This window comes from Ovis aries, chromosome 13 (assembly GCF_016772045.2).
Source record: "Ovis aries strain OAR_USU_Benz2616 breed Rambouillet chromosome 13, ARS-UI_Ramb_v3.0, whole genome shotgun sequence".
Taxonomy (NCBI): Eukaryota; Metazoa; Chordata; class Mammalia; order Artiodactyla; family Bovidae; genus Ovis; species Ovis aries.
Genome location: NC_056066.1, coordinates 54,524,956 through 54,551,710, shown reverse-complemented (window position 1 = coordinate 54,551,710; position 26,755 = coordinate 54,524,956). Strand labels below are relative to the sequence as shown.

General features: G+C 57.5%; 1 protein-coding gene across 3 annotated transcripts; it reads right to left on the bottom strand.

Annotated features, from left to right (window-relative positions):
* Window positions 1-619: 619 nt before the first annotated feature.
* RBBP8NL (RBBP8 N-terminal like) lies at window positions 620-15,578 on the bottom strand. Of its 3 annotated transcripts, none has more exons than XM_042229901.1 (14): window positions 15,496-15,578; window positions 9,294-9,438; window positions 8,202-8,244; window positions 7,562-7,657; window positions 7,144-7,256; window positions 6,503-6,575; window positions 6,061-6,191; window positions 5,837-5,925; window positions 5,418-5,584; window positions 4,191-4,881; window positions 3,801-3,927; window positions 3,286-3,356; window positions 3,065-3,191; window positions 620-1,245 (listed from the first exon to the last, which is right to left on the bottom strand). In XM_042229901.1, the coding sequence occupies exons 1-14, from the start codon at window positions 15,511-15,513 to the stop codon at window positions 1,226-1,228; spliced, it is 1,911 nt and encodes a 636-aa protein (XP_042085835.1). In that variant the 5' UTR covers window positions 15,514-15,578; the 3' UTR covers window positions 620-1,225. The 3 variants fall into 3 exon arrangements, with proteins under 3 accessions (XP_042085835.1, XP_012044253.4, XP_042085836.1); XM_012188863.4 differs by having other exon boundaries at window positions 5,843-5,925; XM_042229902.1 differs by lacking the exons at window positions 8,202-8,244; window positions 15,496-15,578 and having other exon boundaries at window positions 9,294-9,400.
* Window positions 15,579-26,755: the final 11,177 nt, after the last annotated feature.

The window sequence follows — 26,755 nt, the reverse complement described above, 5'->3', positions numbered from 1 at the left end:
ACATGGCACACAAATTGCTCTGTTAGCGAGGAGAAGCCGGGGTCAACATTGTTGGATTAGGGCCCTCTGGCCTGCTGTTCTAGTAGGAGGGCCCTGGCAGGTGGAGGGGGCAGGACCCACAAGCTGGTGGCCAATAGTTACACTGATGTCAGATGAGGAAGATAAAGGGGGATGGCTGTCATCTGGTTGTTGGCCCTCAGCTCCAAAACCATGCTGTCTGCTGCTGGATAATGGGGCTGGGCTCTGGGGTGGTCTCTCTTCTGCCAGCTGGCACCATGTTAAGCTTTGAGGTTGCTGCAGAGATAGCGGGGCGGCGGGCAGAACACGGTCTTCCTGGTTCTGTGCGGGGCAGTGTCCTGGGTGAGCTGCCCTGTGGTTGTGCAGAGTGATGACGGTTCAGTGGCGGGTGTGGGGCCAGGGACACGGAGGTGTCAATGAGGAGGGGGTCTACGTGGCGTCTGGCGCACATTCTGTTCCCACAGCCCTCCCCACAGGCTCAGCACACAGAGCTGGTTTGGATCCTACCCTTCAGACTCCCCATCCCTGGACACTCACAAGTCACCCACCCGGGGAAGGTGGAGGCCCGGCTGAACCCCAGTCCTGCCAGCTGCACACGCCATCCTTCTTTACACTTTATTCTCCCCATGTCCTGGGACCCCGTCTCTGCAGAGGCGCTGCACTGCCGCCTGCCGGCCTTCCTAGCCCTCACCGGGCAGCACACTTGTAGGACCCCGCAAGGGGGCGCCCGAGACCACTGCTTGGAGCTCGACACCCCGTCTGGAATGGGTAGCGAGGCATGCAGCCCCTGGGTCCAGGGTACTAGTGGAGTCTGGGTTGGTGGGAGGAGGGGCACTGCCCAGGAGGGCCTGCCCATGCACAGCAGAGCTGGGGGCGGGGCTCGGCTGGAGCTTGAGCCATCCCGGTCTCCCAGGACCCTGCTCCCCACAACGGAGCAGATGCTGGGGTGAGAGCGGTGGGTAAGATCGTTTCCAAGATGGAGGGGTTCAAAAGACCAATCATCTTGGCCTTCACACCCCCATGGATGTGGCAGGACCCAGTCCACTACCCCGCTCCCGGGGCTGTCTGCTTGGCTGGTGGTAGGGGTTGTCCTGGCTGCGGGCAATCAGTCGGGTGGGGTGCATGACTGGGCAGGCTGGGATGCCCTGGTCTTTTCCCAGGTGCTGGTGCTGGGTGAGGGACTCCTGGTTCCCTGGTTCCTCCTTCCTCAGGTCGGCTTCTTGGAGGCTGTGGGAAGTGGACCAAAGTTAAGCTAGGAGGCACGGTAGTAACCTTGCGTGTCCTCTCTTACAGGGACACTGGGCTTTTGCCCAGGGCCTCGTGGGCAGTTTCTGGGAACACAGGAGCCCACACTGGGAGTCGACCTGTTCCTGATGGCAGCGGATGCTGGACAGGGTGGCCTGATCGGAGGGAAGCCTTGGGAATTTGGTAGAAGGTATGTGACCCTGGAATCCGCCCGGCCCTGAGGCCTCCCCTGTGACCTTGCAGAGGGTCTGGGGTATCTGGATAAGCCGAGCTCACAGGGAAATGTTCTCAGAACACCTGGGATGTTGGCAGGTGCTTCCATGGGCCCCCAACTGGTTGGCAGGCTTGGGAGCGCTGGCCCGGCACTGACCCCTCTCTGAGAGGTCCAGGGGCTTGTCTGGGACATAGTCCTGTGTGGCCGTGCTCTCCTTCCCCTGGGGGCTGTCCAGGCCTCCAGGCTGTGAGTGCCTCTCTCTGGGCAGGGCTGCCCTGGCCGCCTCGCCCTCAGGACCCTCGGAGTCTGAGTCGGCTGGTGGGGAGGGCGGCGTCCCTCTGGGCCCCCAAGGGCCCCTCAGCTGGGCACTGCCTCTGGGGTCCCAGAGAAGGGACATATGGTTCCTGGCACCCTTGCAGGTGAGACCTGCACGATGCTGGGCTTCGGGCATGCCTCTGATGCAGAACCAGCTCTGGTTCTGGGTCAGATGGATCAGGTTGGCATCCTGTCCCCGTGTAGCACCTCTGTGACCCTGGGCAAGTTACCCCACCCTGAGCCCCCACTTTCGCATCTGTGAGACAGTGATGGCTAATACCCGGGCAGGCCCACGAGGCCCAAAGACAGTAACGACTGAACGCTCCTTGAGCCTCTCTCTCTATGGGCACACGACACAAGGGCGCTATTCTCACTTATCACCCGTGAGGTGCTGAGGGTATGCGTGCCATCTGGGGAGCCCCTGCCTTGGTCTGGGTGGGCGGGCAAGGGGCTGGCTTGACACCATGTGGAAGGTGGGGGCAGATGTGGTACACCCCTGTGGACCGTGCCTCCCAGAACGGCTTCCGAAAATGCCCAGCTGGCTGTGCTGTGAGGTCACACCAGCATGCTGGCCTCCTCCAGCGCTCGCCTGACAAACACAGGCTGCAGTCACCTTCCCGGCAACAATGGTGCATTGTGGCAGCCATGGCCCAGCCTGAGACATGGACCTGCCTGGACAAACACCAGGCGGCGTGCAGTATCAGCTCAGGTGTTCAAAGGCTCTCTCGGGCGCCTGGAGACCCGGCCCAAGCTGCCACTGTGGCTGGAGCAGGAAGTGGGAGCTGTCCTTATACCCTCAGCCTGGGTGGAGGGGGAGCCCACAGGCACCACCCTTGGCAAACGGGAGAGCAGCCCCCAGCCCCACATCGGGAACAAACACACCCACGCCAGGGGGCAGCAGCCTCTGCTGGGTCTCCTCCTTAAAAGTGGATAAGGTGGTCCAGGCGAGCTTGCCCCCTCCCAGGTGGGGCTGTGAGAGGGGAGCGGTCTAGGACCCCCAGGCCTGGGGCTGTTCGTGGCCCAGGATGCCCCTTCTCCCCTGAAGACTGTGTGTCCCACTGCTGTCTCATATCAGCCATGATATCGCCTCCTTTCCAGAGGGAGACAGGCTTGGGGTGAAGGGGCCAGCCCACCGAGGAGGAAGTGGACTCGGGGTCTGCCCAGGCCTGACCCAGGTCCTCTTACAAGACTGCTCTGGGAACAGCTCTGAGTAGCCAGAAAGGCTGGAGGCATCGGCGCTGCAACTGCCCCGCCCCCAACCCAGGGACCTACCTTTGCTCCAGGGGTCGGAGGCCCGCTTCCTCTTCTGTGGGCCCCGTCCACACTCCTTGTTGCAGACACACCCGGGTCCTTCCCCTGGCGAGCTCTGTGTGGACTCCGCCCTGGTGCTCAGGCCCATCTGAAGGGTGGGGTGTGGTCATGGTGAGGAAACCCCCCCAAGCCTGGGGCAGCCAGGGTGCCACCACCCCACCCCAGTGTGCGGCTGCACTGACCTCTCTGTCCGAGGTGTCTGGCTCGTCCAGCTCATCCGACTCCGGCTGTTGCCCTTGGACTTCGCTGAACTCTGCAGGATGCAGGGTGTGGGTCAGGCCAGGATGGTGGCCTGGACATCTAGTAGAAGCCTAGGCCCCTAACCTTCCAGGCTGGGACGAGTGGCAACACCTCTGAAGCTGGGGAAACTGAGGCGCAGAGAGCCCGAGTAACCTGCCCTGGGGTAGGGTCCAAGCCCAAAGTCCCCTGCATTCCTGCAATGACCCCACCCACTGGGGTCCCCCTGGCTTGGTTGCTGGGTGACAGAGAACTCATCACCTGCCCTGAAGCCCCAGTTGCTAGGATGCTCTCCATTCACTTCCTGTGGTCAGAAACGTGCCCTCCCTGGGCCCCTTGCTCCACTCTGGGTCTGGAGGTAGGGAACCAAATCTGAGACCAGAGTTTGTTGGGTCAGGCCCTCCCTGCTCAGTATGGTTCCACTTCCACCATGGAACACTTCCCGTGTTCGCATCCTCACCTGGGTGGCCATCTCCACCAGGCCTTGGTGGGTAGGGTGGATGTTTAGGCCTCCCTCTGTCCTCCTCTCCTGGCCCACTTGCAGAGGGCAGGCTGAAGTGGGGCCCTGGAGCAAAGTAGGGGGCGTCCTAATGGGAAAGAAGAAAAAGACTTGAGCTCATGTAAGGCAACTTCCCTCCTCCTCCCCTACCCCCACCCGGCCTCAGGCAGAGCCTGCAGGGGCCATGGACAGGGCGGGGCTGGAGGGTCAGCTGGCTCCCCCTGGCTTGTGACCTGGGCAGCAGGCTTTCCCTCGGCAATTGGCTGGTGGAGCAGAGAAGAGAGGGCAGCCTGGGGCCCAGGTGCTCTGGGTGGGACACATAGAGCCCTGGAACGGGGCTTGGTCCCTCACCGGGGAAGATGGATGCTCTTCCGCCTCTGGCTCTCTGGCTTCCTGGGTGCCATTGCTGAGTCTCTGGGCTCCACACTGGGCAGATGGTCCCACTCCCTGGGGTGGCTCAGGGCTGGGCGTGGGGACCCGTGGAGGGCTGAGTGACCCCGACTGGTTGGCAGGCTTGGGAGCGCTGGCCCGGCATCGACCCCTCTCTGAGAGGTCCAGGGGCTTGTCTGGGACATAGTCCTGTGTGGCTGTGCCCTCCTTCCCCTGGGGGCTGCCCGGGCCTCCGGGCTGTGAGTGCCTCTCCCTGGCCGCCTCGCCCTCAGGACCCTCGGAGTCTGAGTCGGCTGGTGGGGAGGGTGGCGTCCCCCTGGGCCCCCAAGGGCCCCTCAGCCGGGCACTGCCCACTCTGCCCTGTGCTCGCAGCTGCTGGGCCAGGAGCATGTGCAGTGCGCCTTCCAGCCTTGGGTTCCGCACGCCCACCAGGGTGCCCGGCAGGCCCAGCAGGCCCGAGGGCTCCTCCCAGGCCTCTGCTTCCCCAGCCTTGAGGCCCTGGGATTGGGGGCCGCTGGGGGCTGTGGCAGGGGCCGGGGGGCTGCCAAGGTGTAGGGTTAGGTGGCGGTTCAGGAGGCAGAGGCGGTCGGCCTGGAGGGAGTGCTTCAGGGACTCGCAGGTCTTGGGAGAGGGCCGAGAGGCCTGCAGGATGCTGTGGGTAAGGAGAAGCCTGGTGATTGTGGGGCGTGGTCAGCCCCACTTCACAGGGAGGACTAGGGCTCCTGGCGGTGAGATGGGTGCCCACGTGACACGGTGGACAGTGGGGAGGGGAATGCCCGGGCCCCTGGGGATCAGGTGCCTGGTTTCAGAGTTGACCTGGGGCCTGGGGGTCAGAGAAGGGACCTGGCCACTAAGGCCTCTCCCCGTTCTGGGCGTCAGCTGCCTACCCAGTCCTCTGGAGCACCCTGCCCACAACCCCACCCCCACTCTCCTCAGACCACGATGAAAGGGGGTGCCCAGTCCCTGTCTCCTCTGTCCACGAACCCCCACCCCACCCTGGCTGTTCAGATGTCAATGTAGGAACTATGCTGCAGGCAGGGGAAAGCCAAGCCAGGGAGAGCAGGTCTCCTGAAGGGACAAAGGGAGGGACGCCCTGCTGTTGGCCTCTGCCTTAAAGCTGGGACCAGGGGAGCAGACTGGGTACCCAGCTGAGGCAGCTCCTGGTGGTGGCAGAGGGCGGGCGCTCACCTGTCCAGAGGGAGGCTGTGCTTGCCAGGTGGGCTGGGTGGGCTGTGCCTGGTGGGCGGCAGTGGAGGCGTCCCATTGGTGGAGCCCTGGTCAGCGGAGCAGGCCCGAGACCCAGGCCGCACCACGGCGATGGTCCCATGCAGCTGGTTGGAGATGCGCTGGGGGTTCTGCACAGGGTGGGTGGGTCAGCCTGGGTGGGCTTGGCTGCTACCTTCTGCCCTTTTCTCTGTGTGACCTTGGGCAGGTCTCCCACCCACTCTGAGCCTCGCTTCCACCCTTGTCACGTGGAGCTCAGGACTCTGCTTGGCGCGAGGATGGGCATGTTGCCATGTGCATGGCATATAGCAGGCAGTTCTGGCCTCCTCCTCGGGCTGCCCGGGAAGAGGGAGGAGTGGGTTCAGGGGTTCGGGGTCCCTCACCCTCACCATTTCCGGGGTCCGTGCCTCAGGAAGATTGGGACTTGGGGAGATTTTGGCCATTGGAGACGTCCCGTACACCCCTGGCCTTTCTGTGGGAGGAGGAACAGAGGGCAGGACGGTTGCTGAGAGGGATCAGCTCAGCCCCCGGCCCGAGGGCCCCCTGGTCCCAGGCTGCTCAGCCCCCCTGCCCCACACCCCCCTCTCCCATGGACCTGGACCTGCACCTGCATGGCCATCCTCTGTCTCCTCGTGGCCTCCCAGAGGTTTCTCAGTGACGGCCTTCTGGGCGCCCAGGGAGGGGAGCAGCAGGGGTGATGGGGGGTCCGAGACGCCCTCCCTGAGCTGGGGCTTGGGCCTGTCCCCAGTGGGAGGCAAATATGAGGCAGGTGAGGGGGCAGCATCCCAGAGACGATCAGAAAGCCCAGGGCGCCCTCCTGGGGGCCAAGCCACCTGTGCGGGAGACCCAGGTGACCAGGAAAGACGTCATCGTGGGCTCACACCTGTCTGGGGGTGGCCCAAGCGCCAGAGCTGCCATGGGTGCTGCAGCCCAGCTCCATTTCTGGGGGGCCTTGTGCCTGCAGACCAGGGGAGGCTGCTGTCTGTCCCAGGATGCTGGCCTGTGGAACCCCTCCCCCTGCACAAGTGCCTGGGGCTCCCCCCACTCACCCTGGGCCCTGAAGCCGCTTCACTTCCTCCTTCAAGGCGTCATTTTCCTCCTGCAGCCGCGTCAGCTCAGTGGCTGTAGAAGGCACCGGTTAGGAAGGACTTGGGGAGGGGGAGGGCGAGTGGGGTCCTCATGGCCCTGGGAGTCCCCCTGTCCTGGCCCAGCTGAGGCTCCAGCACTTGGCTCGGGGCCTGGCATACAGCAGGTGCCCCATAGATGCTTGCTGCCTGAGTGGGTGGGTGGATGTTGAGTGAGCAGCACCAGCCTGGAGGCTGTGAAATGGGATGGCGCTCCGTAGCCTCGAGGGACCCCCCAGCCAAAGGAAAGGGGCTTGTGCTCATCAGCAGGACTCATGGAACCCAGGTGTCTTCGGGACCCTCCTTATCCTGAGAAGGAGGGAGCTGAGGCTCTGAGAAGGCAGGGACTCCCTGGCCTGGTGACTGAGCAGCAGGTGGCCTGTGGGGTCCAGCGGGGGGCTTTGCACCATCTGTCTGTGAGTTGGGGTGCGGGTGTCCCTCCTGACAGTGCAGCCTTGGATCACCTCCTCCCCTTTCCCCAAGACCCCTTGTTGGGCTGAGGAGGTGGGGGTCGCCGGCCCACACAGGAGAACGGGGTGCAGGATGCAGAGCAGGGGGGCGCTCACTGAGGAGGAAGACGTGCTGCAGGTTCTGGAGGAGGGAGCTCTCGAACTCTTGCTGCTTCTTTCTGGCCAGCTCCTGGGTGACCATGCAGCGGTCACACAGCCCAGCCCGTAGCCTGCGGGGCAAGGAGGGACAGCGAGAGGCTGCTCTGAGAGGGAAGGGCCGGGATGCCATGCCCCCCCACCCCACTCCCAGGACCTGCCCTGCCTTTCCCCACCGTGTTGCCCACCCCGTGGGCTAAGCACGCCACATGCTGTTGAGTTTGGGAAGGAACCTTGAAAAGTACAGTTTACTTAAGGCTCTGAGAAGTCCTACAGTGGCTGAGTTGACTCCAGAGCATCCCCGACTCACTGTCCACAGAACGCTCTGGTCTTCCTCCACCCCTGCCCCCATCATGAGTGGGCTGTGAGGTGCCCCCACCTGTTCTCCAGCGCCCGCAGGTTCTCCTTCAGTGCCTTCTGCTGCTCCCTGAGCTGGTGGTTCTTGGCACAGAGCTCCTCCACCCTCTGGGCATCCCTGTGGGGGACGATCTGAAGTGGGGGGTCTGCTCTACCCAGAGAGCTCTCTGCTACCCACTAGCCTCTCCCTGGCCACCAGCCTAGGACTTCCTTGAGACTTGGGGCCTCGCAAGGGCAATGCCAGCTCGCCCAAGCGTGAGTGTATACAGCCTTGAGGACTCTGTCTCGTCCATGTGCCACCTGGCAGTGTTCTGTGAAGTGGGGACCTGGGGAGTCTGCCTGTGGGTCTCCAGGACTCACGTAGAGTCCCCCTGTTGATAGCTATCGGTCCCAGAGGTGCCCTGCATGGATGTTCCTTGCCCATCCCTTTGGAGGGTCCCTGTTCACTCTGGTGGGCTTGGACTTTCCAGCCCCGCTTCCTCCAGTTCCTTGAGGCATGACCTGGGACCAGACTCCCCCTACCCCCTATGCTGATCTTCACTTTCTCCTGCATCACTGCTAGTGGCAGTGCCGGGACCCTGGGGCTGCAGGGGAAGAAGGGAGATGAACCCTGGGGAGTCACTGCCCTTCCAGTTTCCTGGGCTAGGCCTGTCCTCACTCACCGGCACCTCTCTGAGTTCAGTTCCAGAAGCTTGTTCTGCAGGCCTGAGGAGTGAGGAAAGGAGCAGAGGTCAGGCCCAGCTGGGCTGCCGCCTCTACCTGGAGCCGGGGCATTTCCTGTCCCTGGCTGTCTGGCAGCGCCCTCTCCAGACACCCGCCCCCTGCCTGGGTCCCTGCACTGACTCCCTGAGGTCACCCCCTTGGAGGGCTCCCAGTCTGCACCTGCTGCCAGCTTCTGGTCAGTCTCCTGGCTCCTTGGGACCCTGGTCTGGGCCCAGCCTCTCCCCTCCCTTGTCTCTGGCTCTGGTGTCAGCTGGGGATGGGTCCCAGATGCTGGGAGTCACCAATTACCCAACTAAGGCCCGGGAGGGATGCTTTTTGGGTGCTGCCAATGGTCCCCCAAGGGAGACCCCAGCAGAGCCCCTCCTCCCCTCCTCATCATGGTCTGGCTTGGGTCCTAGTCTAGCCCAAGCAGTCCTCGCCCCTCTGGGTCTCTGGGCCTTTAATGTGGGAGGGGAGGTGAGCACTCTCAGAAAGGTCAGGGGAGGGTCTGGTCCAGGCACTGGGGGAGTGAATGGAGCAGGTAGCTGCAGTCAGTCCTGTTGCTGGTGGGGAAATTGGACAGACATGCGTACCAGGGCAGAGCTTAGCCTGGGGTTCTAGAAGGGGCAGAGGGATTTTAGCTCAGCACCCGGAATGTTCCAGACAAGCCTCTGGAGCCTTGGGCTCCATTCCTACAAAGAAAGTAGGTGACCTCCCTTCTGGGGGACATGGAGGCCCCCACCTTGGGCAAGGGGCTGGTCTTGGCTATAGTGTCTCAGCTCTCTGTGGCCAGGCTGGTCTTTTATTCCTGCTTTGATGTGAATTGACCGTTTGGGGGCCACCCCTCCAGGGCTGCACTTGGGTGTTGGTCTAAGGCTGGGTGCCTGGCCACGATGCAGCTCTGGGCTCTGGGTCAGGACTCCTTTTCTGGTCCTGCAAGGCATGGTCCTGGTTTTGGCAAGAATTGGAGGCAACATGTGGGAGTCCCCTGGCCTGACCTTGGCCCTTAGACCACTGTCTGGCTGAGAGTTTGTCCTCCCCAAGGTACTCACCCATGACCTCATTCTCGTGGACTTCCTTCAGTCTGTTTAGTGACTCTGTGAAACTCTCCATGGCTCCCGCGGCCCCGGCCCTGGGTCCTTTGTGCTCCAGGTGTGGGGACAGCCCCTTGGCCTCTACTGCCCCTCTGTTTCCAGCCTGTGGAGCAGGAAACCAAGGGACAGTCACATTGGCTCAGGAGGGGTCTGTGGGCTGCAGGGTGCAGGAGGTAGGTGTGGGAGTCCTGTCCTGTGACCACCCACTGGGTCATGTCCACGCCTGAGGGGGGCATGTATGTCCATCCTGTAGGGATGGGACATTCTCACTTCATCTCAACTCCCTAATCCAGTCTTCACAGCAAAGCAGATGGCCTGAGGGGACCAGCTCCCACTTGGTGCTGGGGCCATGAGTGTGCACATGACCTGTGATGAAGCCCCAGACTGGAGATGCCCAAGCTGGCCAACAGCTGGCGGGTCAGTAAGCCAGGGTGTGTTCAGCCAATGGGAAAGCTCTCAGGAGGGTCCAGGTGCCTGCAGTGGCATGGATGGCCCCGTGGGGCCAAGGTGGGGACTTCGGGGGTTGGCTGGCTATTTTCTCTGTAGGAACTGGTGGCCGTGCACTGGAAGAAGTCCACCTAGCCACCCCTCATGGCCTGGGCCCTTTTTCCTGCCTGTGTTTCACCTCCACGAAGCGTTTGCTAAAACTTAAAAGTTTGTGGGATTAAGAATCCAAGCTGGGAGCTGGGTAACCTTGCCCGCTGTGTGACTGTCGTGAGCTCTGGCCCCTCTGAGCAGCCCTTTCTTCCCTCTGGTAGTGGCCACAGGGCCCATCCAGTGGGCCTGGTGAGTATGCCTTGGGGTCCCACAGGGTCCAGCTCGGAGCTGGGAGTGAGCCCGGGGCTCAGCCCAGCAGTAGGTTCCTCACTGTGATGCCAGGCACCACCCTCCTCTGGGTGAGAGACCCTCAGTCCTGGTGGCTCACCTCTGGTGGCAGATACCACAGGCCACCATTGCTCTGTGGCACTACCTGTCACCCAGTGGGAGTCAGACCCACAGCTCATAGCCAGGTCAGCAGTGATGCCACCAGCCCAGACCCTTGCCATCATCACCTCCAGGCCAGGGGGAGGCAGCCCCTCTGGTCCCTCCTTGTCCTCAGTCCAAGGAGCCCTGGGGTCCCCTGGGTTTGCGTCTGTACATGCCCAGAACCTCACTTTCCCTCCTTCGCAGAGCCTGCCTTGGCCCAGGCCACCACCAACTGGCATAGTGCTCCACCTCCCCTAGGAGGGCCTCTTCACAAACCCTGGAAACCTCTGCCCAAAGACCTCTTGGCCTCGCCCGAGGCCACACGCAGCTCCCTCCCCCTGCTCCTCACTGAAGGAGGTGTGTGGTCTCACTTGCATTTCAGAGACCGGAGTGTTTGCATCAGCAGTCCCCAAACTAGAAACCCTCCAGTGCCTGCTGGTAGTGTCCAGCGGTGGCAGGAGAGATGACAGTCCGGGGCTGCTCAGGTTTGGTTCCGAGACTGCAGAGCAGGGCCAGGCCGGGGAAGCCAGCACACTGCAGGATTCCTGCACAGGAGGCGCAGCAGAGGCGCAGCTGCTCTGGGCTCCCCGAAGCTGGGTGGTGGGCGCCCTGGCAGTGGGGTCACCAACTGAGGGGGCAGGCCCCGTGACCCCAAGAGAAACCAGGCCAGGGCAAGCACTGTCCTGGAGCTTTCCAAGGGGACTTGACAGGGAGGCTGGCTCTCAGCTGGGTCCTCAAACCCCAGGCCCAGCAAGAGGACAGAGAACGGTCCTGCGTCTCATGGTGGCCGCCAGAGCCCACAGGCAGGGATGTGCTAGACGGACGGAGTGACAGGAAGGTGGGCCTCTGCGACACTCCCAAGAGATGGCCAGGGAAGGGGGGGGGGTCCCTGCTTACTGGCTCTGTGTTGGGTGGGTGAGGGCTCTGGGAATGAGAGGAGCTTGGTGGGGCCTCTTCCTTGAGGCTGGGAGCCAGAGGAATGTCCTGGCAGGTTAGGGGACAAGATGCTGAATTGCAGAGGGTAGGGGAGACCAGGGCTGTAGGGTGTACATGGTAATCCAGCCTCACTTCCTGAGCCCATCTAACCCTGACCACATTGCAAGGAGCCCACTTTCCAGATAGGGGAGCTGAGGCCCAAAGACATCAAGTCATGCTCCCTGGCTACCCAGTGGGAAACGGGAGTCGGGGCTTGAATTCTCCCTGGGGCTGAGGATGTGTCCTTGCCCGCTGTGGACCAGGGATGCGCTCCAGGTGGCCCTGCTCTGCTGGCTCTCTCATCTTCATCTGATGGTGGGAGACGGGACTGTGGGAGGAGCTCTCCTCAGCGCAGGCTCCCTGCAGGGGGAGGTGGGCCAGCTGGGGAGGGCCAAGCCACTGTGCCTGAAATTCCACCCAGACCTGCCTGACAGGCCGTTCTTCCCCATCAGCGTCTACCATGGGCCGTGGGCTGGGCCAACGCCCGTGAAGGAGCCGCCCCTGGGAACCTGCAGCGCCCCAGGCCCAGGAGAGGCTCTGGGGATGGGTGCAGGTCCAAGTGAGAGGTCAACATTGTTCCTAAAGACAACACTGTGGTGTGGAGTCAGGTGGGTAAAGGCCCAGATACCCACCTCTGTCTGGGTACCCCAGGCTCCTCTCTATTCCAAACCGCCCAAAGGCCCCACCTGGCTGCCCCTCTGGGATCTCTGATGGGCAGGGGGCAGCATGGACAAGACACGGAGCTGGGCAGGGGCAGCACAGCTGGAGGGTGTATTCTGCTGGAAGCCCCACATCTCCCAGGGATGACCAGGACTGTCCAGCCGCTGGTGACAGTGCCACGGGGGTGGTGCGGCTCCTCTGGGCGGGCAGGCGACAGAGAGTGTTTGGCCAAGGAGAAGAGGCCAGTCAGTCTCCTGGGGCAGCCCATGACCCAGCCCCCACCCTCAGAGTGCAGGGGGGCGGGGCGGGTCCAAGGAAGCAGCGGGAGGATGAGGAGGTGGGTCCCCAGCTGATAGGAATTTGGTGGTTGTGGGTAGGAAGAACCTCAGCTGTAAAAGTGCATGTGGGGGCTTCCCTGGTAGCTCAGTGCATAAGAATCCGCCTGCCAGTGTAGGAGACACAAGTTCGAGCCCTGGTCTGGGAAGATCCCACATGCCGTGGAGCAACTAAGCCACACTACTGAGTCTGTGCTCTAGAGCCTGGGAGCCGCAACTACTGAAGCCCGCCTGCCTACAGCCTGTGCTCCTCAACAAGAAAAGCCACTGCAATGGAAAGCTTGTGCATCACAACTGGAGAGTAGCCCCATTTGCCAAAACTAGAGAAAAGCCTGTGCAGCAACAAAGACCCAGTGCAGACGGAAACAAGTAAATGAATATAAATGAAATTACTTTTAAAAAGTGCACGTGGTCTCGGCCCGAGGACGGTGGGCCAGCCCTCCCTGGGGGCCTCCCTGGTGTTTGCCAGGTGTGCTGAGAGCCACTGAGGGGAGAGGCAGGAGGGCTGCCCCCAGGCCTGGGGTGGGGGCTACAGTGGTGTCAGGAGGAGGGAGCAGGTTATGGCGTGGGGTCTTGGCTGCTGCCTCTGGGCCTGGGGGCCCTGGGCGCTGGAGAGGGTGGCCCGAGTTGCCCACTGCGGGGGCGGGTGGTGGTGGTGCTGGAGGCAGAGACCTGAGGGCTGCTCCTCAAGGGCCCAGGGTCACTCCTACTCCTGCTCTGGACACCCAGGCTGGAAGGTCTCTGCTGGGTGGAGCCCCAGAAGCTGCAGGTTGCAGGGCAGGGCAGGGGTCAGGCACACCGGTGACCCTGTGCACCTGCCACTCACCTGGGCAAGGTCAGCCTGCGCAGTGCGCCCTGGCCTGCCTGGAGCCTCTGTGGACAGGACTAGTGTGTCCCCAGAGCCTGAGTCCCTCATCTGAGGTAACCGCGCCACCTCCTCAGGTGGTTGTGGGTGTGTCCCACCAAGTACGTGTGTCCAGACGATGCCTTCCGGGTGATTTGTGTACTCAGCGCAGGGCCCGGCAGGCATTCAGCTAGCTGCAGATGGAGACCTGCATCCACCACACGCAGTGCCTCCTGCAGGCAGCCCCAGGGGCCCAGCAGGGCTCCTTACAGAAGCCCAAGTTCAAGTGCCACCAAGGCCCTCTACAGGAGGACAAGAAAGCCCCTGAGTTCAGAGCAGAGTCTCAGATGCCAGCATTGATGATACACACTCGTGCCCTGCATGGACACTCAGGGACCACTGGGTCTTCGTGGCCGTGTCTCAGGGAAATGCCCCTGCCGCCATGTACAGAGAAGGCCACCAGAGCCCCAGCTGTGGCCCTGGTCCGGGTGTTGTCCACTGAGCCGCAAAGCCTTGGTGGTGAGGTTCTTGCCCGGCTCCTGGGCCGGCCGGCAGGGCCCTGGCCACTTTCTCTTGTTGAGGCCTCTTCTCCAGCATGCCCTCGGGTCCAGGGGCCCCAGGCCCCCAGTTCTGCGCCTTCTCTGCCATTGATCTCTCCACCCACCTGTGAGTAACGCGATGACAATGGTGCAGCAATAGCCATAGCAGTGGCCCTTGTTCCCCGGGCATGCGCTCAGCCGAGTCCCGGGCCAGGGCTCTATGGCTGTGCGGCGTCTACTGCAGGCCCCCTACCAGGTCCCAGAGTGACCCAGGCACGCTCCGCCTGCCCGTCACCAGGGGCCTCACAAGGCTGGGCACACCGTCCAAGCCCTTTCCATGTCCCCACACAGGTCTTCGTGGAGCACCTGCTGTGTGCCCTGGCTCAGCCCACGGGTATGATTGGAGCTCCCCCTGCCTTCTGGCACTCACTGTCCCATTCTACAGATTCAGGGACAGGTGTGAAGCAGGTCAGACTGGCGGTGGCTCCCTATGCCCCGCATGGTGAGGGAGAAGCCCCTTCTCCGGTCACCTTAGCTGAGTCTCTCTCCCACTGTGTCTCAGTGTCCTTGGCCACAAAATGACGGCAGTGTCCTGGCCCAGCTCCTGGGGACAGGAGTCTGCACCACCTTGGGCTGCCGGGTCTCCTCCATGTGGCAGGCATCCAGTGCCCATTGACTGCAGGTGGTCAGGGGCCAACCTGCCAGCCCCCACATCCAGGCGTCCGGCAGGAACGTCTCAGGTAGTCAGTCCCTGGGCTCACGTTGCCTGTGGAGTGGCCATAACAGCCCTCACTGTGCAGATGAAGGATCTATGGTCCTGAGAGATGGCACTACTCCACAGTCACCAGCTCGCAAGGATATGGCCAGGGCAGCCTCCTGTGACCTCCTGGGTCAGCTCAGAGGGCAGGTCCTGAGACATGCCACTACCTGGATGGTTTCTAGCATCGCCAGACACGTAGACCCATGGCACATGAGCATACACATGTGATGCCCACACGTGCAGACACAACAGTATCCTAACAACATCCCGACAACTACTGCACAACAGAGAAACGTGTGCACACGCGTGCGCTCCCCCCACTGTGCACGTGGCACTGCGCAGGACGGAGGAAAGCTGCTTGCACGTGTGCACACATACTCGCGTGCCACATGTGCGTGTGCACACGTGCACGGAGGCACAAGGCAGGTGTGCACTCGCTCAGCAAGGCCGAGGTGTCGCTGGTGGCTCAAGTAACAGTGGGCCCTGCAACCTGATTCCTCAAGGATGGGCCGGCCCAGGGCCACTGATACTTCTCAGCCGCCTTCCTGAGGCCTGGTGGGGGAGGCTGAGCAGGGCCGAGGCCTGGGAGCCTTTTGTCACTGTTTCCCAGGGGACACCGAACTGAGGGCAGCTGATGTCCTACAGTGCCCGGCAGGGAGCCGTGGCTGGCTGCACCACGCTCCACCCCTCATTCCCCAGCTGCAGCCTGTCTGAGGATCCAGGCGGTGAGGCCGGACCAGGATGAAGTGCCAGGCCCCCAGCCTGTTCGCAGTGTCCCCAGAAGACCCAGGGACTTCCCAGCACAGCAGTGCCAACCCCAGCCTTCCAAGCCTTGACTCCCCCAGCCTGTCTGCCCAGCAAGCTCGCTGCGGCCTGCGCTCCCACTCAGTCCCCTGGACCGTGTACCCCAGAGCAGGGGCTGTGGCCACCACCCCACCCTGGCCCTTCCTCCAGCCCCCACGAGCAGGGGCTGGGTCTCTGCCTGGTAGCTAGCACCCCACAGTGACCCCAGATCTTGTGCCCCTTCCCCTGCCCCCAACTACTGAAGCCACTGGGGCTCTGGAGGCCCCCAGGTACTCACATGGCCCCGTGTCCGCATCGACCTCCAGGGACCTCCGCTCTGCTCCGGGACGCTCCCGCCTGAGAGATGGAAACCAGCACTATGAACTTGCTTGGGAACAAGACATAATTTTGGCCAAACCCGCTTGACAGGTTTTCGATTCCCCCGGCCAGGAGCAGAGAGGAGGCAGAGCCGGCCCAAAGCCGCCCAACGGGTTCTGCCATCGCACAGAAAGTGGCAGAACGGGTCGGGTCTGACCCTCACAGAGAGAGGATTGTTTCTCCATGATCTCTGCATGGCCTGGGCCTCTGGCTGGAGCCGGGCAGTTTGCAAGGAGAATCCAGGGCCTGGAAGTGGACGTGAGGGGCAGGGCAGGGGCAGATTGTGGGGGAGCTGGGGGAGGAAGGAGCATTGTCATCTCGGGGTGGAGGAGAGCAGCGAGCCTCTCCCCTGGCTCCCGTGAGCTGAGCTGTCCTGCCTCAGTTTCCTTGTCTGTAAATTGGGGATGATGACCACGGGCCTGCCTCTGCTGGACCTCTGGAGATGGAGTCTAGATGTGGGGTTGGCAGTGGCCTTGCTGGGTTGGGGCCCCTGCCTTTCACTGGCTCCTCCACCCCCCAGAAGAGAACAGGCAGGTGGCCTAGGCGGGTGGGCATCTAGGGTCTCAGGGCGGCCTGGGGTGCCCTGTGAGGCTGGGCCAGGGGCCACCACCGTGGGCACAGGAGGAGCCGGGCATTGCGGTTTTCCGTGTTTGTCCTCCGCTCGCAACCCTGTGGCTGCACTCATGCAGAAAAGAGCTGGCCGGAGGGCAGCAGCTGCCACCCACTACTTTTCCCCCTCGGCTCCCCCCTGCTTCCTCCACAAGCCCCCACCCTGTGCTCCCTCACCCTGATCCCCCTTAAGCTACACCCAAATTCCTACTCCCAACTCTGCACAGGAGCCCTCCCTTGGGGTACCTGAGGGAACCCCAGGGAGTGCTCAGGGCTCCATGGGGGAGGACCCGGGCTCCAGGCCAGCTGCCCTGGTGAGGTCCCAGGAGGCACTTCCTGCTCCCTGGTGAGGCCCCTTCCGGCTGCCCCCCACCCCCACCCCAGGCTCTCAGGGGAGCAGTGGTGGGCACCCCCAGGCTCTAGCCTGCCGGGAGCTTTGCAGATGCCTCCTGGCTGGGCCCCTGGGGGAGGTGTCTGCATGCTGTGGGCCCCTTGGCATGTGCTCTGCACAAGGGGGTGGACATGGTGAGCGTGGGGCAGCCTGGCCTGTGGGGACCGTGTGCGTGTGTGCGCTCACCCCTCAGCTTGTCTATTCACGTGTTTGGTGTGCTCTTGTTGTGTAAGTGGTGTGCTATTTTCAAGGTTGGGGTTGTAGATGTGAGGGTGGGCTGTGTGGCTTTGGCTTTGTGTGCCTGTGTCTGGGTGTCCCCATGGGGAGGGCAGAGGCAGGGGCAGGGTTAACCCTCAAAGCAGCCAGGGTCAGCCTAATTGAGCCCTGCCCCCCTCCCTCCACCTCAGCCAGGTTTGAACCCCAACTCTGTCCCTTGAGAGCTGGCTCACCTTGGGCCAGTCACCCCACCTCTCTGAGCCATGGCCTTGTGAAAACTGGCTTCATGATGGCAGCTGGACCAGGGTCTGCCCCAGGAGGTGCTCACTGTGCTTGTCAGTGGATTGGGCATGGGCTCCAACTGGACCATGTTAGTAGCTGAACAAAAGCTCTAGTTCCCCATAAAGGGAAATTCAGAGCCATCCCACAACCCAGGGATCCGAGGTGCCTGCAGCACTGTCTCCATGTCTGTAGCAACGCACCGTGCACCGATGGGTGCGTGGATGAACCATCCACAAGCCATCCACACCTCTTTGGGAGGAGAAGACCTCTGACACCCCAGCGATGCAGTGAATGTCAGGCATCCCGCTGGGGGAGGGCAACTCAGGAGGGGATGCCAGCAGACTCCAAGATGAGAGTGTGGAGAGGGAACAGCCAGAGGCAGTGGGAGGCTGCCAGGGTCCAGGATCGGATGAACAAAGGGTGGCAGAAACTTCCTAGGGTGACGGCATATTCTATACAGCATTGTGGTGATTGGTATTACAGGGGAGTACCTGTTTGGCAAAACCCATCAACTTAACACTTTAAAAGTGTGAATTTTGTTTTTTGCAAATTATACCCCAATAAAGTTTTTTTAAAATTAATACACTAGAGTAGTTTTAGGCTCACAACAGAACGAGAAGGAAGCACAGAGATTCCCCATGTGCCCCCTGTGCTGCCCCCACCCCTCCACCCCCGTTATCCAAACCTCCCACCAGATGGTGCATTTGTTACAACTGATGAAGCTGCATTGACACGTCATCACCACTCAGGGTCCACAGTTCGCATCAGGGCTGACTATTGTGTTGTACATTCTTTGGGTTTGGACAAATGTATCATGACATGTATCTACCATTATAGCATCATACAGAGTATTTTCACTGCCCTAAAAATCCTCTGTGCTCCACCTATTCATCCCTCCCTCCCTCCACCCCCTGGCCACCCCTGATCTTTTCACTGCCTCCATAGTTCTGCCTTTCCCAGAGGGTCACAGAGCTGGAATCACACAGTCTGCAGCCTTCTCAGATTGCCTTCTTTCACTTCGTAACACTCACTTATACATTCCTCTACGTCTTTTCATGGCTTGATAGCTCATTTCTTTCTCATGCCATTCAATTGAATATTATTCAATACCCCACCGTCTGCGTGCATCACAGTTTGTCTGTCCATCACCTGCTGAAGGGCATCTTGATTGCATCCAGCCTGAGGCAGTTATGAATATGGCTGCTGTAAACATCCACGTGCAGGTTTTGGTGTGGACACAGCTTTCAACTTCTTTGGGTAAATAGAAGGAGCATGATTGCTAGATGGTATGGATAGTCAGAGCATGTTTAGTTTAATAAGAATGAAGTTGATTTTGAGAAAGCTGAAATGCTCTCTAGGATACGCAGGCATGCTGTTCTCCCAGCCCTGTTCCTGAAGAGAATAAGACTCCACTATCCAGCCAGGCTAGGGGCTGCTCCCAGGTGACAACGGCTGAGCTTGCTGCCACACTGTGCAGAGACCAGTAATCCTGGGGCCAGGGGTGATGGGGGGCCACAGCTTTATTCAGGCTCCCTCTCTTTGTCCCAGACACATGTGGACATTGATCATAAGACATTTGTTCCTGTGTTAATCATGCCGCATCGGTGGGAGCAGTGGGACCAGCCAGGTGCAGAGCAACAGGAGACACGCAGCCTAGGACCCCACCTGGAGGGTCACAGAGCACCACTGGAGGACGGGTAGTACCGAAAGAGGCCGCTGCTTGCAGAGTCTGCTGTGTGCAGGCCCTGGTGACATCCCATCACCCTGGTCACATGAGCAGATGCTGGAGCTGCGGGGGACAGGAAGTGAAGGATGGTTTGTGACAGGGTGAGAGGGCAAAGGTCCGTCTAGTCAAGGCTATGGTTTTCCAGTGGTCATGTATGGATGTGAGAATTGGACTATGAAGAAGCTGAGCACCGAAGAATTGATGCTTTTGAACTGTGGTGTTGGAGAAGATTCTTGAGAGTCCCTTGGACAGCAAGGAGGTCCAACCAGTCCATCCTAAAGGAGATCAGTCCTGGGTGTTCATCGGTAGGACTGATGTTGAAGCTGAAACTCCAATAATTTGGGCACCTCATGTGAAGAGCTGACTCATTGGAAAAGACCCTGATGCTGGGAAAGATTGAGGGTAGGAGGAGAAGGGGATGACAGGATGAGATGGTTGGATGGCATCACCGACTCAATGGACATGGGTTTGGGTGGACTCCAGCAGTTCGAGATGGACATGGAGGCCTGGTGTGCTGTGGTTCATGGGGTCGCAAAGAGTTGGACATGACTGAGCGACTAAGCTGAACTGAACTGAACTGAGGGGGCAAAGGAGAAAAGGAAAGGTATATCCATCTGAATGCAGAGTTCCAAAGAATAGCAAGGAAAGATAAGAAAGCCTTTCCAAGTAATCAACACAAAGAAATAGAGGAAAACAATAGAAAGGGAAAGACTAGAAATATCTTCAAGATCTCTTCAAGAAAACGAGAGCAACCAAGGGAACATTTCATGCAAAGACGGGCACAATAAAGGACAGAAACAGTATGGACTTAACGAAGCAGAAGATATTAAGAAGAGGTGACAAGAATACACCAAAGAACTATACAAAAAAGATCTTAATGACCCAGATAACTACAATCTGGTGTGATCACTCACCTAGAGCCAGACATCCTGGAATGTAAAGTCAAGTGGGCCTTATGGGCATCACTACTAACAAAGCTAGTGGAGGTGATGGAATTCCAGTTGAGCTATTTCAAATCCTAAAAGATGATGCTATGAAAGTGCTGCATTCAATATGCTAGCAAATTTGGAAAACTCAGCAGTGGCCACAGGACTGGAAAAAGTCAGTTTTCATTCCAATCCCAAACAAGGGCAATGCCAAAGAATGCTCAAATTACTGCACAATTGTACCCATCTCATATGCTAGCAGAGTAATGCTCAAAATTCTCCAAGCTAGACTTCAACAGTATGTGAACCAAGAACTTCCAGATGTTCAAGCTGGTTTTAGGAAAGGCAGAGGAACAAGAGGTCAAATTCCCAACATCCATTGGATTATAGAAAAAGCAAGAGAATTCCAGAAAAACATCTACTTCTGCTTTATAGACTACACCAAAGCCTTTGATTGTGTGGATCACAATAAACTGTGGAACATTCTTAAAGAGATGGGAATACCAGACCACCTCACCTGCCTCCTGAGAAACCTGTATGCAGGTCAGGAAGCAAGTTAGAACTGGATGTGGAACAACAGACTAGTTCCCAATTGGGAAAGGAGTACGTCAAGGCTATATATTGTTACCCTGCTTATTTAATTTATATGCAGATTACATCATGTGAAATGCTGGGCTGGATGAAGCACAAGTTGGAATCAAGATTTCCGGGAGAAATATCAATAACCTCAGATATGCAGATGACACCACCCTTATGGCAGAAAGTGAAGAGGAACTAAAGAGCCTCTTGATGAAAGTGAAAGTGGAGAGTAAAAAACTGCCTTAAAACTCAATGTTTAAAAAACTAAGATCATGGTCCCATCACTTCCTGGCAAATAGATGGGGGAACAATGGAAACAGTGACAAACTATTTTGGGGGCTCCAAAATCACTGCAGATGGTGACTGCAGCCATGAAATGAAAAAACACTTGCCCCTTGGAAGAAAGGCTATGACCAACCTAGACAGCATATTAAAATCAGAGACATTACTTTGCTGACAAAGGTCCATCTAGTCAAAGCTATGGTTTTTCCAGTAGTAATGTATGGATGTGAGAGTTGTAAAGAAAGCTGAGTGCTGAAGAACTGATGTTTTTGAACTGTGGTGTTGGAGAAGACTCTTGAGAGTCCCTTGGACTGCAAGGAGATCCAACCAGTCAATCCTAAAGGAAATCAGTCCTGAATATTCATTGGAAGGACTGATGCTAAAGGTGAAGCTCCAATACTTTGGCCACCTGATACAAAGAACTGACTCATTGGAAAAAAACCCTGATGCTGGGAAAGATTGAAGGCAGGAGGAAAAGGGGATGACAGAGGATGAGATGGTTGGATGGCATTACCAGTTGTATGGACATGAGTTTGAGCAAGCTCTGGGAGTTCGTGATAAATAGGGAAGACTGGCGTGCTGCAGTCCATGGGGTTGAGAATAGTCAGATGTGTTTGCGACTTAACTGAATGAGGGGGCCTTTAGAGGGAGTGCAGAGCAGGTGGCATCCACTGAGAGGTCAGAGGGTGACGTTGGGTGAGAGCAAGAGGGAGAAGCCACGTGGCTAGAGAGTACACCTGGAGTGAGCAGAGCCCATGAGGTCAAAGCAGGGCCTGGGAGCTCAGGGACAGGTCCCCGTCCCCAGCCTGGAGTCTCCTTTACTCTGCTGGGCAGATCAAGCCCTGGATCTTGAGCTCAACTGCCCCTGATCCCCTGGGGGAACTGGTTCAAGCCTCAGTTTCCCTGTTCATCTGACTGGCCGTCACCAAGGACCTGCCTGGGAAAGCTGGACCAGCTCAGTGGATATGAAAGTACAGGAAAATGCCCTGTGAGGTCCGGGACACCCCTCTCAGTGTGTTGGGACTGAGGGACCATCAGGAGAGCCACAGCTGGCCAGGGTTCAGGTGCAGGCACCACTGGGCAGGCCAGCAACTTCCAGGAGCACCATGCAAAGCTTCTCTACCTCTGGGGTCATGGGTGGAGGGCGAGGGCAGGGGAAGGTGCCTCCTGGCCTAAGGAAGGGGCATCCAAAAGAGGGTCTAGAGGGTGGCAGATACCCTCTGCTTCCAGTCAGCCACAGACTCACTCACTCATGTGTTCATTCGAGCCTCTACAGGGCTCAGTCCTAAGATCTGGGTGCACACATGGTTGCGACCCTGATGCAAACAGGTGTCTCCCGCTTAGGAGACTTCTGGCTGTCAGAATCAGGTGCTTGGGAGCACTCTTTGAGCATCACTGTACTCAGCTGTACCCCAGAGGCAAGGATGCCCACTTGGCAGGTGGTGAGATTGTGTCTTGGCATCACGCATGCATTCATTCAGAGTTGATGCCCCAGGGAGCCAGGAGCTGGGGATGGGGTGACCTAACCAGGTGGGCACCCATCTCTCAGAGGGCATGTTGTCCAGGAGACTGTGGCCTTGTGTCAGAGCTCAGGGGCTGCTCCAGGGCCCTCAGTCTTCCACTTCAGTTCAAGGCTGGAGCTGGCAGGGCAGGAGAGCAGGGAGTTGGGGCAGGTCCCAGAGCCCAACCTGGGGGTCCTCTGCACCAGGCGGCCTTCCTCTGATACCCGAGGACTGGGGCTGCAGAAGCAGGGCTCCAGGCCCCCAGCCCTGCCTCCCTGGACAGCTGGAGGCAAAACCCTGGCCGGGTGAGGTGCTCTCCTGGGCTTTTATCCCTGCACTGGGAGGGGTTGGAGATAAGGCATCAAAGACTTTTGCAAATGTACCTTTAAAAGCTGGGCCTGTTCTGCCTGCTGTTTGTGTTACTGGATTGATGGATGGGGTGGGAGGGGGTGGGGGGCACTGGCCCCCAGATAAATGGGTCACCTATTAATATGGCCCTGCAAAGCGGGGGGTAGGGGTGGGGAGGGGCTCCTGTGATGTCTGGAACTGCTGTTCCCACCCTCACTGAAGACAGACTCCTGGTGACCTGGCTGGGGGAGGGGGCAACTGGCAGTGGGCTTGGCCTGGGCAGTTGGAAGGATAGAGGGGGCCTGGGATTTCTTAGGGGAGAGAGAGGGTGTGGCACCCCCCAACCCTCCCTCTGAGTGGCCTCAAGACCAGGCACCCTATTTGGAAGATTCCTTTTGATAACATAAGAAATGTAAGGACAACCCACCTTGCAAAGCAGTAAAACACCACAAATAAGGCCAAAGTCTCTTTTTATTGTCACCTCTTGTCCCCTCCCCAGGGTAACCTCTGCTAAGGCTGACTGCATTTCCCCCCAGATCTTTCTGTGTATAACCACCTACCTGTGCATTTAATCATCTTAAAAGCGAGCATTTAGGACAGTCCCAGGTTTGTGCAATCAACACCACTGACTCCAGAACATTTCATCATCCCCAGAGCAAGCCCCGTACCTGTTAGCCATGACTCCCCACAGCCCCTGACAACAACTAAGCTGCTTTCTGCCTCTATGGATCTGCCTGTTCTGGACAGTTCATTTAATTGAATCATACCATGTGGTCTTTTCTGTCTCGCTTTTTCACTGAGCAGAGTATTTCCCAGGTTTACCCATGTTGTAGTATGTGGCAGTACTCCTTTTCAGGGCTGAATGATATTCCATTGTATGAACAGATGTTTTGTTTATCCATTTACCTGTTGGTGGACTTTTGTTCCCCCCACCCCACCTGTTAGCTACAGGGAATAATGCTGCTATGAACACTCATGGACACATGTTTTACCGATCACCTGTTTTCAGATCTCCTGGGTAAATACCTAGGAGTGGAAGTGCTGGGTCGTATGATGACTTTCTCTTTAACTTTTGTTGAGCTGCCAGAGGATTCAGAATTTTAACAATGAGGTGATTTAATTGAGCAGTTGGTGAGAACCACACACAGTCTTTAGCACAGCATGTTTTGCACATCCTGATGCCTTCTGGGGTTCTTACTGAAAACAATTGTGTATGTGTCTATTGTAGTCATAAAATGCAGGTCAAGAGTGACAGATGGTAATCAAATAGCTGGAGAGAGGGAGATTGACTGACAGGTACCTAGGTGGATTGGTGGATAGAGAGGGATGGATGGATGGATGATAATAACAGATGGATTGATGGATCAATAGATGGATAGATAAGTGGATAGATAGATGAATGGATGGATAGATCAATGGATGGATGATATTAATAGATGGATGGATGGATGATGTTCAGGCTGGTATGGAGATTGGGAGTCAGCAGATTGGAGGTGAGACCAGAGCCTCTTGTTTTAGCAAGCTCTTAGATGGTCTGTAGGATCAGGCTAGTCTTCATTCCGTACCGACAGCTTCAGGGCATTCCTCCACATGAGCGACCTCACTGAATTTAGCCATTTCTACCCGTAGACTTTCCTATTGCTTCCATTTCTTAAAAAAAATTTTTTTTCCTCCTCCCCATGGCAAGTGAGACCTTCATTCTCTGACCAGGGATCTAACCTGCACCCCTTGCATTGGAAGGCAGAGTCTTAACCTCTGGACCCCCAAGGAAGTCCCACCATGTCACTTCCATTTCTGGGGTTCGTTTTGTTTTTTGCCTGCGACAGAGTGCTGGAGGCAACTGATTCTTGCAGAAAGATGAGAAGTGGAGTCTCAGGGTAGGATCCACCCCGGCTTGTTCCAGGCCAGAGGGCTGTGCCAGTCCTGAGCTGAGCCGTGCAGGAGACCAGGTGAAGGACCCAGGTTGGCCTGTAGAGTCTGGACAGGGGGCTGGTGGAGAGCAAGGGCCAGGAGAAGAGGGCTGTCCGTGTGGCTAGAGTCCCTACCAGGGCTGAATCTGGGTGAGGCGAGAGTAAGAAAATGTAAGGTGGCACTAAAAGCTTAGCAATCAAGAGACATAATGTACATTTCTGGGTTTTGATTTTTTTTTTAATTTTCTTTAATTTTAAAAATGTTTTTAAAGATTTTTTTTTATGTGGACCATTTTTAAAGTCTTCATTGAATTGCAGATCATTAACTGCCCTGGTGTGTGTGTGAAGTTCTACACAGTCTCATCTCCTCTGTAGTTTCCCAGATCTACCGCCAATGCTGAGACGGCATTCCCAGTACCTACTGTGACCTTTCTTCCCCTTGTCCTATGAACACCGCCCCTGGGGCCCCTGTCCCTAAACCCCGGCAGCCACTGACCTGTTCTCCATTTCTAGAATAATCTGTCATTCCAAAAATACCCTATGGGCTCATACTGTGTGTGCCCTTTGGGGACTGCTGTTTGTATCCATCTTTTTTTTTTTGAACTTTTTATTTTGTTTTAGGGTATAGCTATAGGCATGTTTTTTAAAGATTTTGATTTGATGTGGATCTTTTTTTTTAAAGTCTTTACTGAAATTGTTACAATATTGTATATCGGGTGTTTTTTTTGGGGGGTGGTTTGGCCTCAAGGCACGTGGGATCCTGATTCACCGACCAGGGATTGAACCCATACCCCCAGCATTAGAAGGCAGAATCTTAACTGTGAGACCACCCGGGAAGTCCTCTCTTCATATTGTCTTTTAAAATATATATGTATTTTAAATTTGCAATTTTATTTATTTTTGGCTGGGCTAGGTCTTTGTTGCTGTGAGGACTTTGCTCTAGTTGTGGGGCTACTCTCTAGTTGCAGAGAGATGAAGCTACTCCTCATTGCAGTGGCTTCTCTTGTTGCGGAGCACGGGCTCCAGGCTCTTGGGCTTCAGCAGTTGCAGCTCCCGGGTTCTAGAGCACAGGCTCAGTAGTTGTGGTACACGGGCTTAGCTGTCCCACGGCACGCGGGATCTTGCGTATCAGGGACTGAACCTGTGTCTCTTGCTTTGTCAGGCAGACTCTTTACAACTGAGCCACCAGGGAAGCCCCAATATTGTTTTTTGTAGAACAGATGTTTTCAGTTTTGATGCAGTTCAGCCTATCAGCTTTCTCTTTTATGGACTGTGCCTTTGGTGCTATATCTGAAAAAGCATCACCTTGCCCAAGTCATCTAGGTTTTTTTCCCTGTGTTATTTTCTAGGATTTTCTTAGTTTGCACTTTACATTTAGGTCTGTGATGCGCTTGAGTTCATTCCTGTGATGGGTGTAAGTTCTGCTCTAGATTCATCTTTTGCTGGTGAAGGGGTGTCCAGTGGTTCCAGCACCATTTGTTGAAGAGACTGTCTTTATTCTGTTGTGTTGCTTTGCTTCTTTGTCCAAGATCAGTTGACTGTGTTTATGGGGGTCTGTTTCTGGGCTCTCTGTTTTGCTCCATTGATCTGTTTGTCTGTTCTTTCCCCGAACCACTCCGTCTTCATTACTTTAGCATTTTAGTACGTCCTGAAGCTGGGTAATCACTCCTCCAGCTTTGTTTTTCTCTTTCAAACGTTTTAAATATTTATTTATTTATTTGGTTGTGTCAGGTCTCAGCTGCAGCTTGCAGGGCCGTCCCTTGTCAATGCGGTGTACAAATCTTAGTGGTAGCATGTGGGGTCTTAGGTCCCTGACCGGGTATCCAACCCCAGCCCCTGCATTGGGAGTCTTAACAACTGGACCACCAGGGAAGTCCCTTCTCCTTCAACGTTGTGTGGATCATTCTGGGTCTTTTGCCTCCTCCACACATGAACTTTAGGATCCGTTTGTTGGTATCCACAGATTAACTTGCTAGGATCTTGGTTGGGATTTCACTGAATCTTCCACATCCTTCTGAAACAGCTTTTGCTGGCTTTGGGGTAGGGGCTTTGAGGAGTACAGAGGGGCTTGGGGCTAAACCTGGTGTGCCTTGGATTGTCACCTACCTCAGCTTCATTTTGGGGACAACAGGGGTGTCCGAGGTGTCTGTCTCCTGGTGGATTTGATGAGAGAACGCCCATGTGGGAGGCCCCGGTGGTGCCAGGCCTGCTGAGTCCTTGCAAATGTGCACCCTGTTTTTAGACAGAGTTTATATGTGTGTGTATGGCTGTTTCGGGCCTCAGTTGCAGCATGTGGGATCTTTCTCTTGCAGTGCTCGGTCTTCCCTCTAGTTGTGGTGCGTGGGCTCAGTAGCTGCGACACTCAGGCTTAGTTGCCCGGGGGCATCTGAGATCTTAGTCCCCAGACCA

What these genes read in the sequence shown, in the direction of transcription:
- RBBP8NL (XM_042229901.1), bottom strand. An exon ending in AAGCGGCTTCAGGGCCCAGG is followed by an intron (nt 6,192 to 6,502) that starts GTGAGTGGGGGG and finishes CACTGGGGACAG; the next exon opens with GCCCAAGCCCCAGCTCAGGG. An exon ending in AAGAGCATCCATCTTCCCCG is followed by an intron (nt 3,928 to 4,190) that starts GTGAGGGACCAA and finishes CTTTCCCATTAG; the next exon opens with GACGCCCCCTACTTTGCTCC.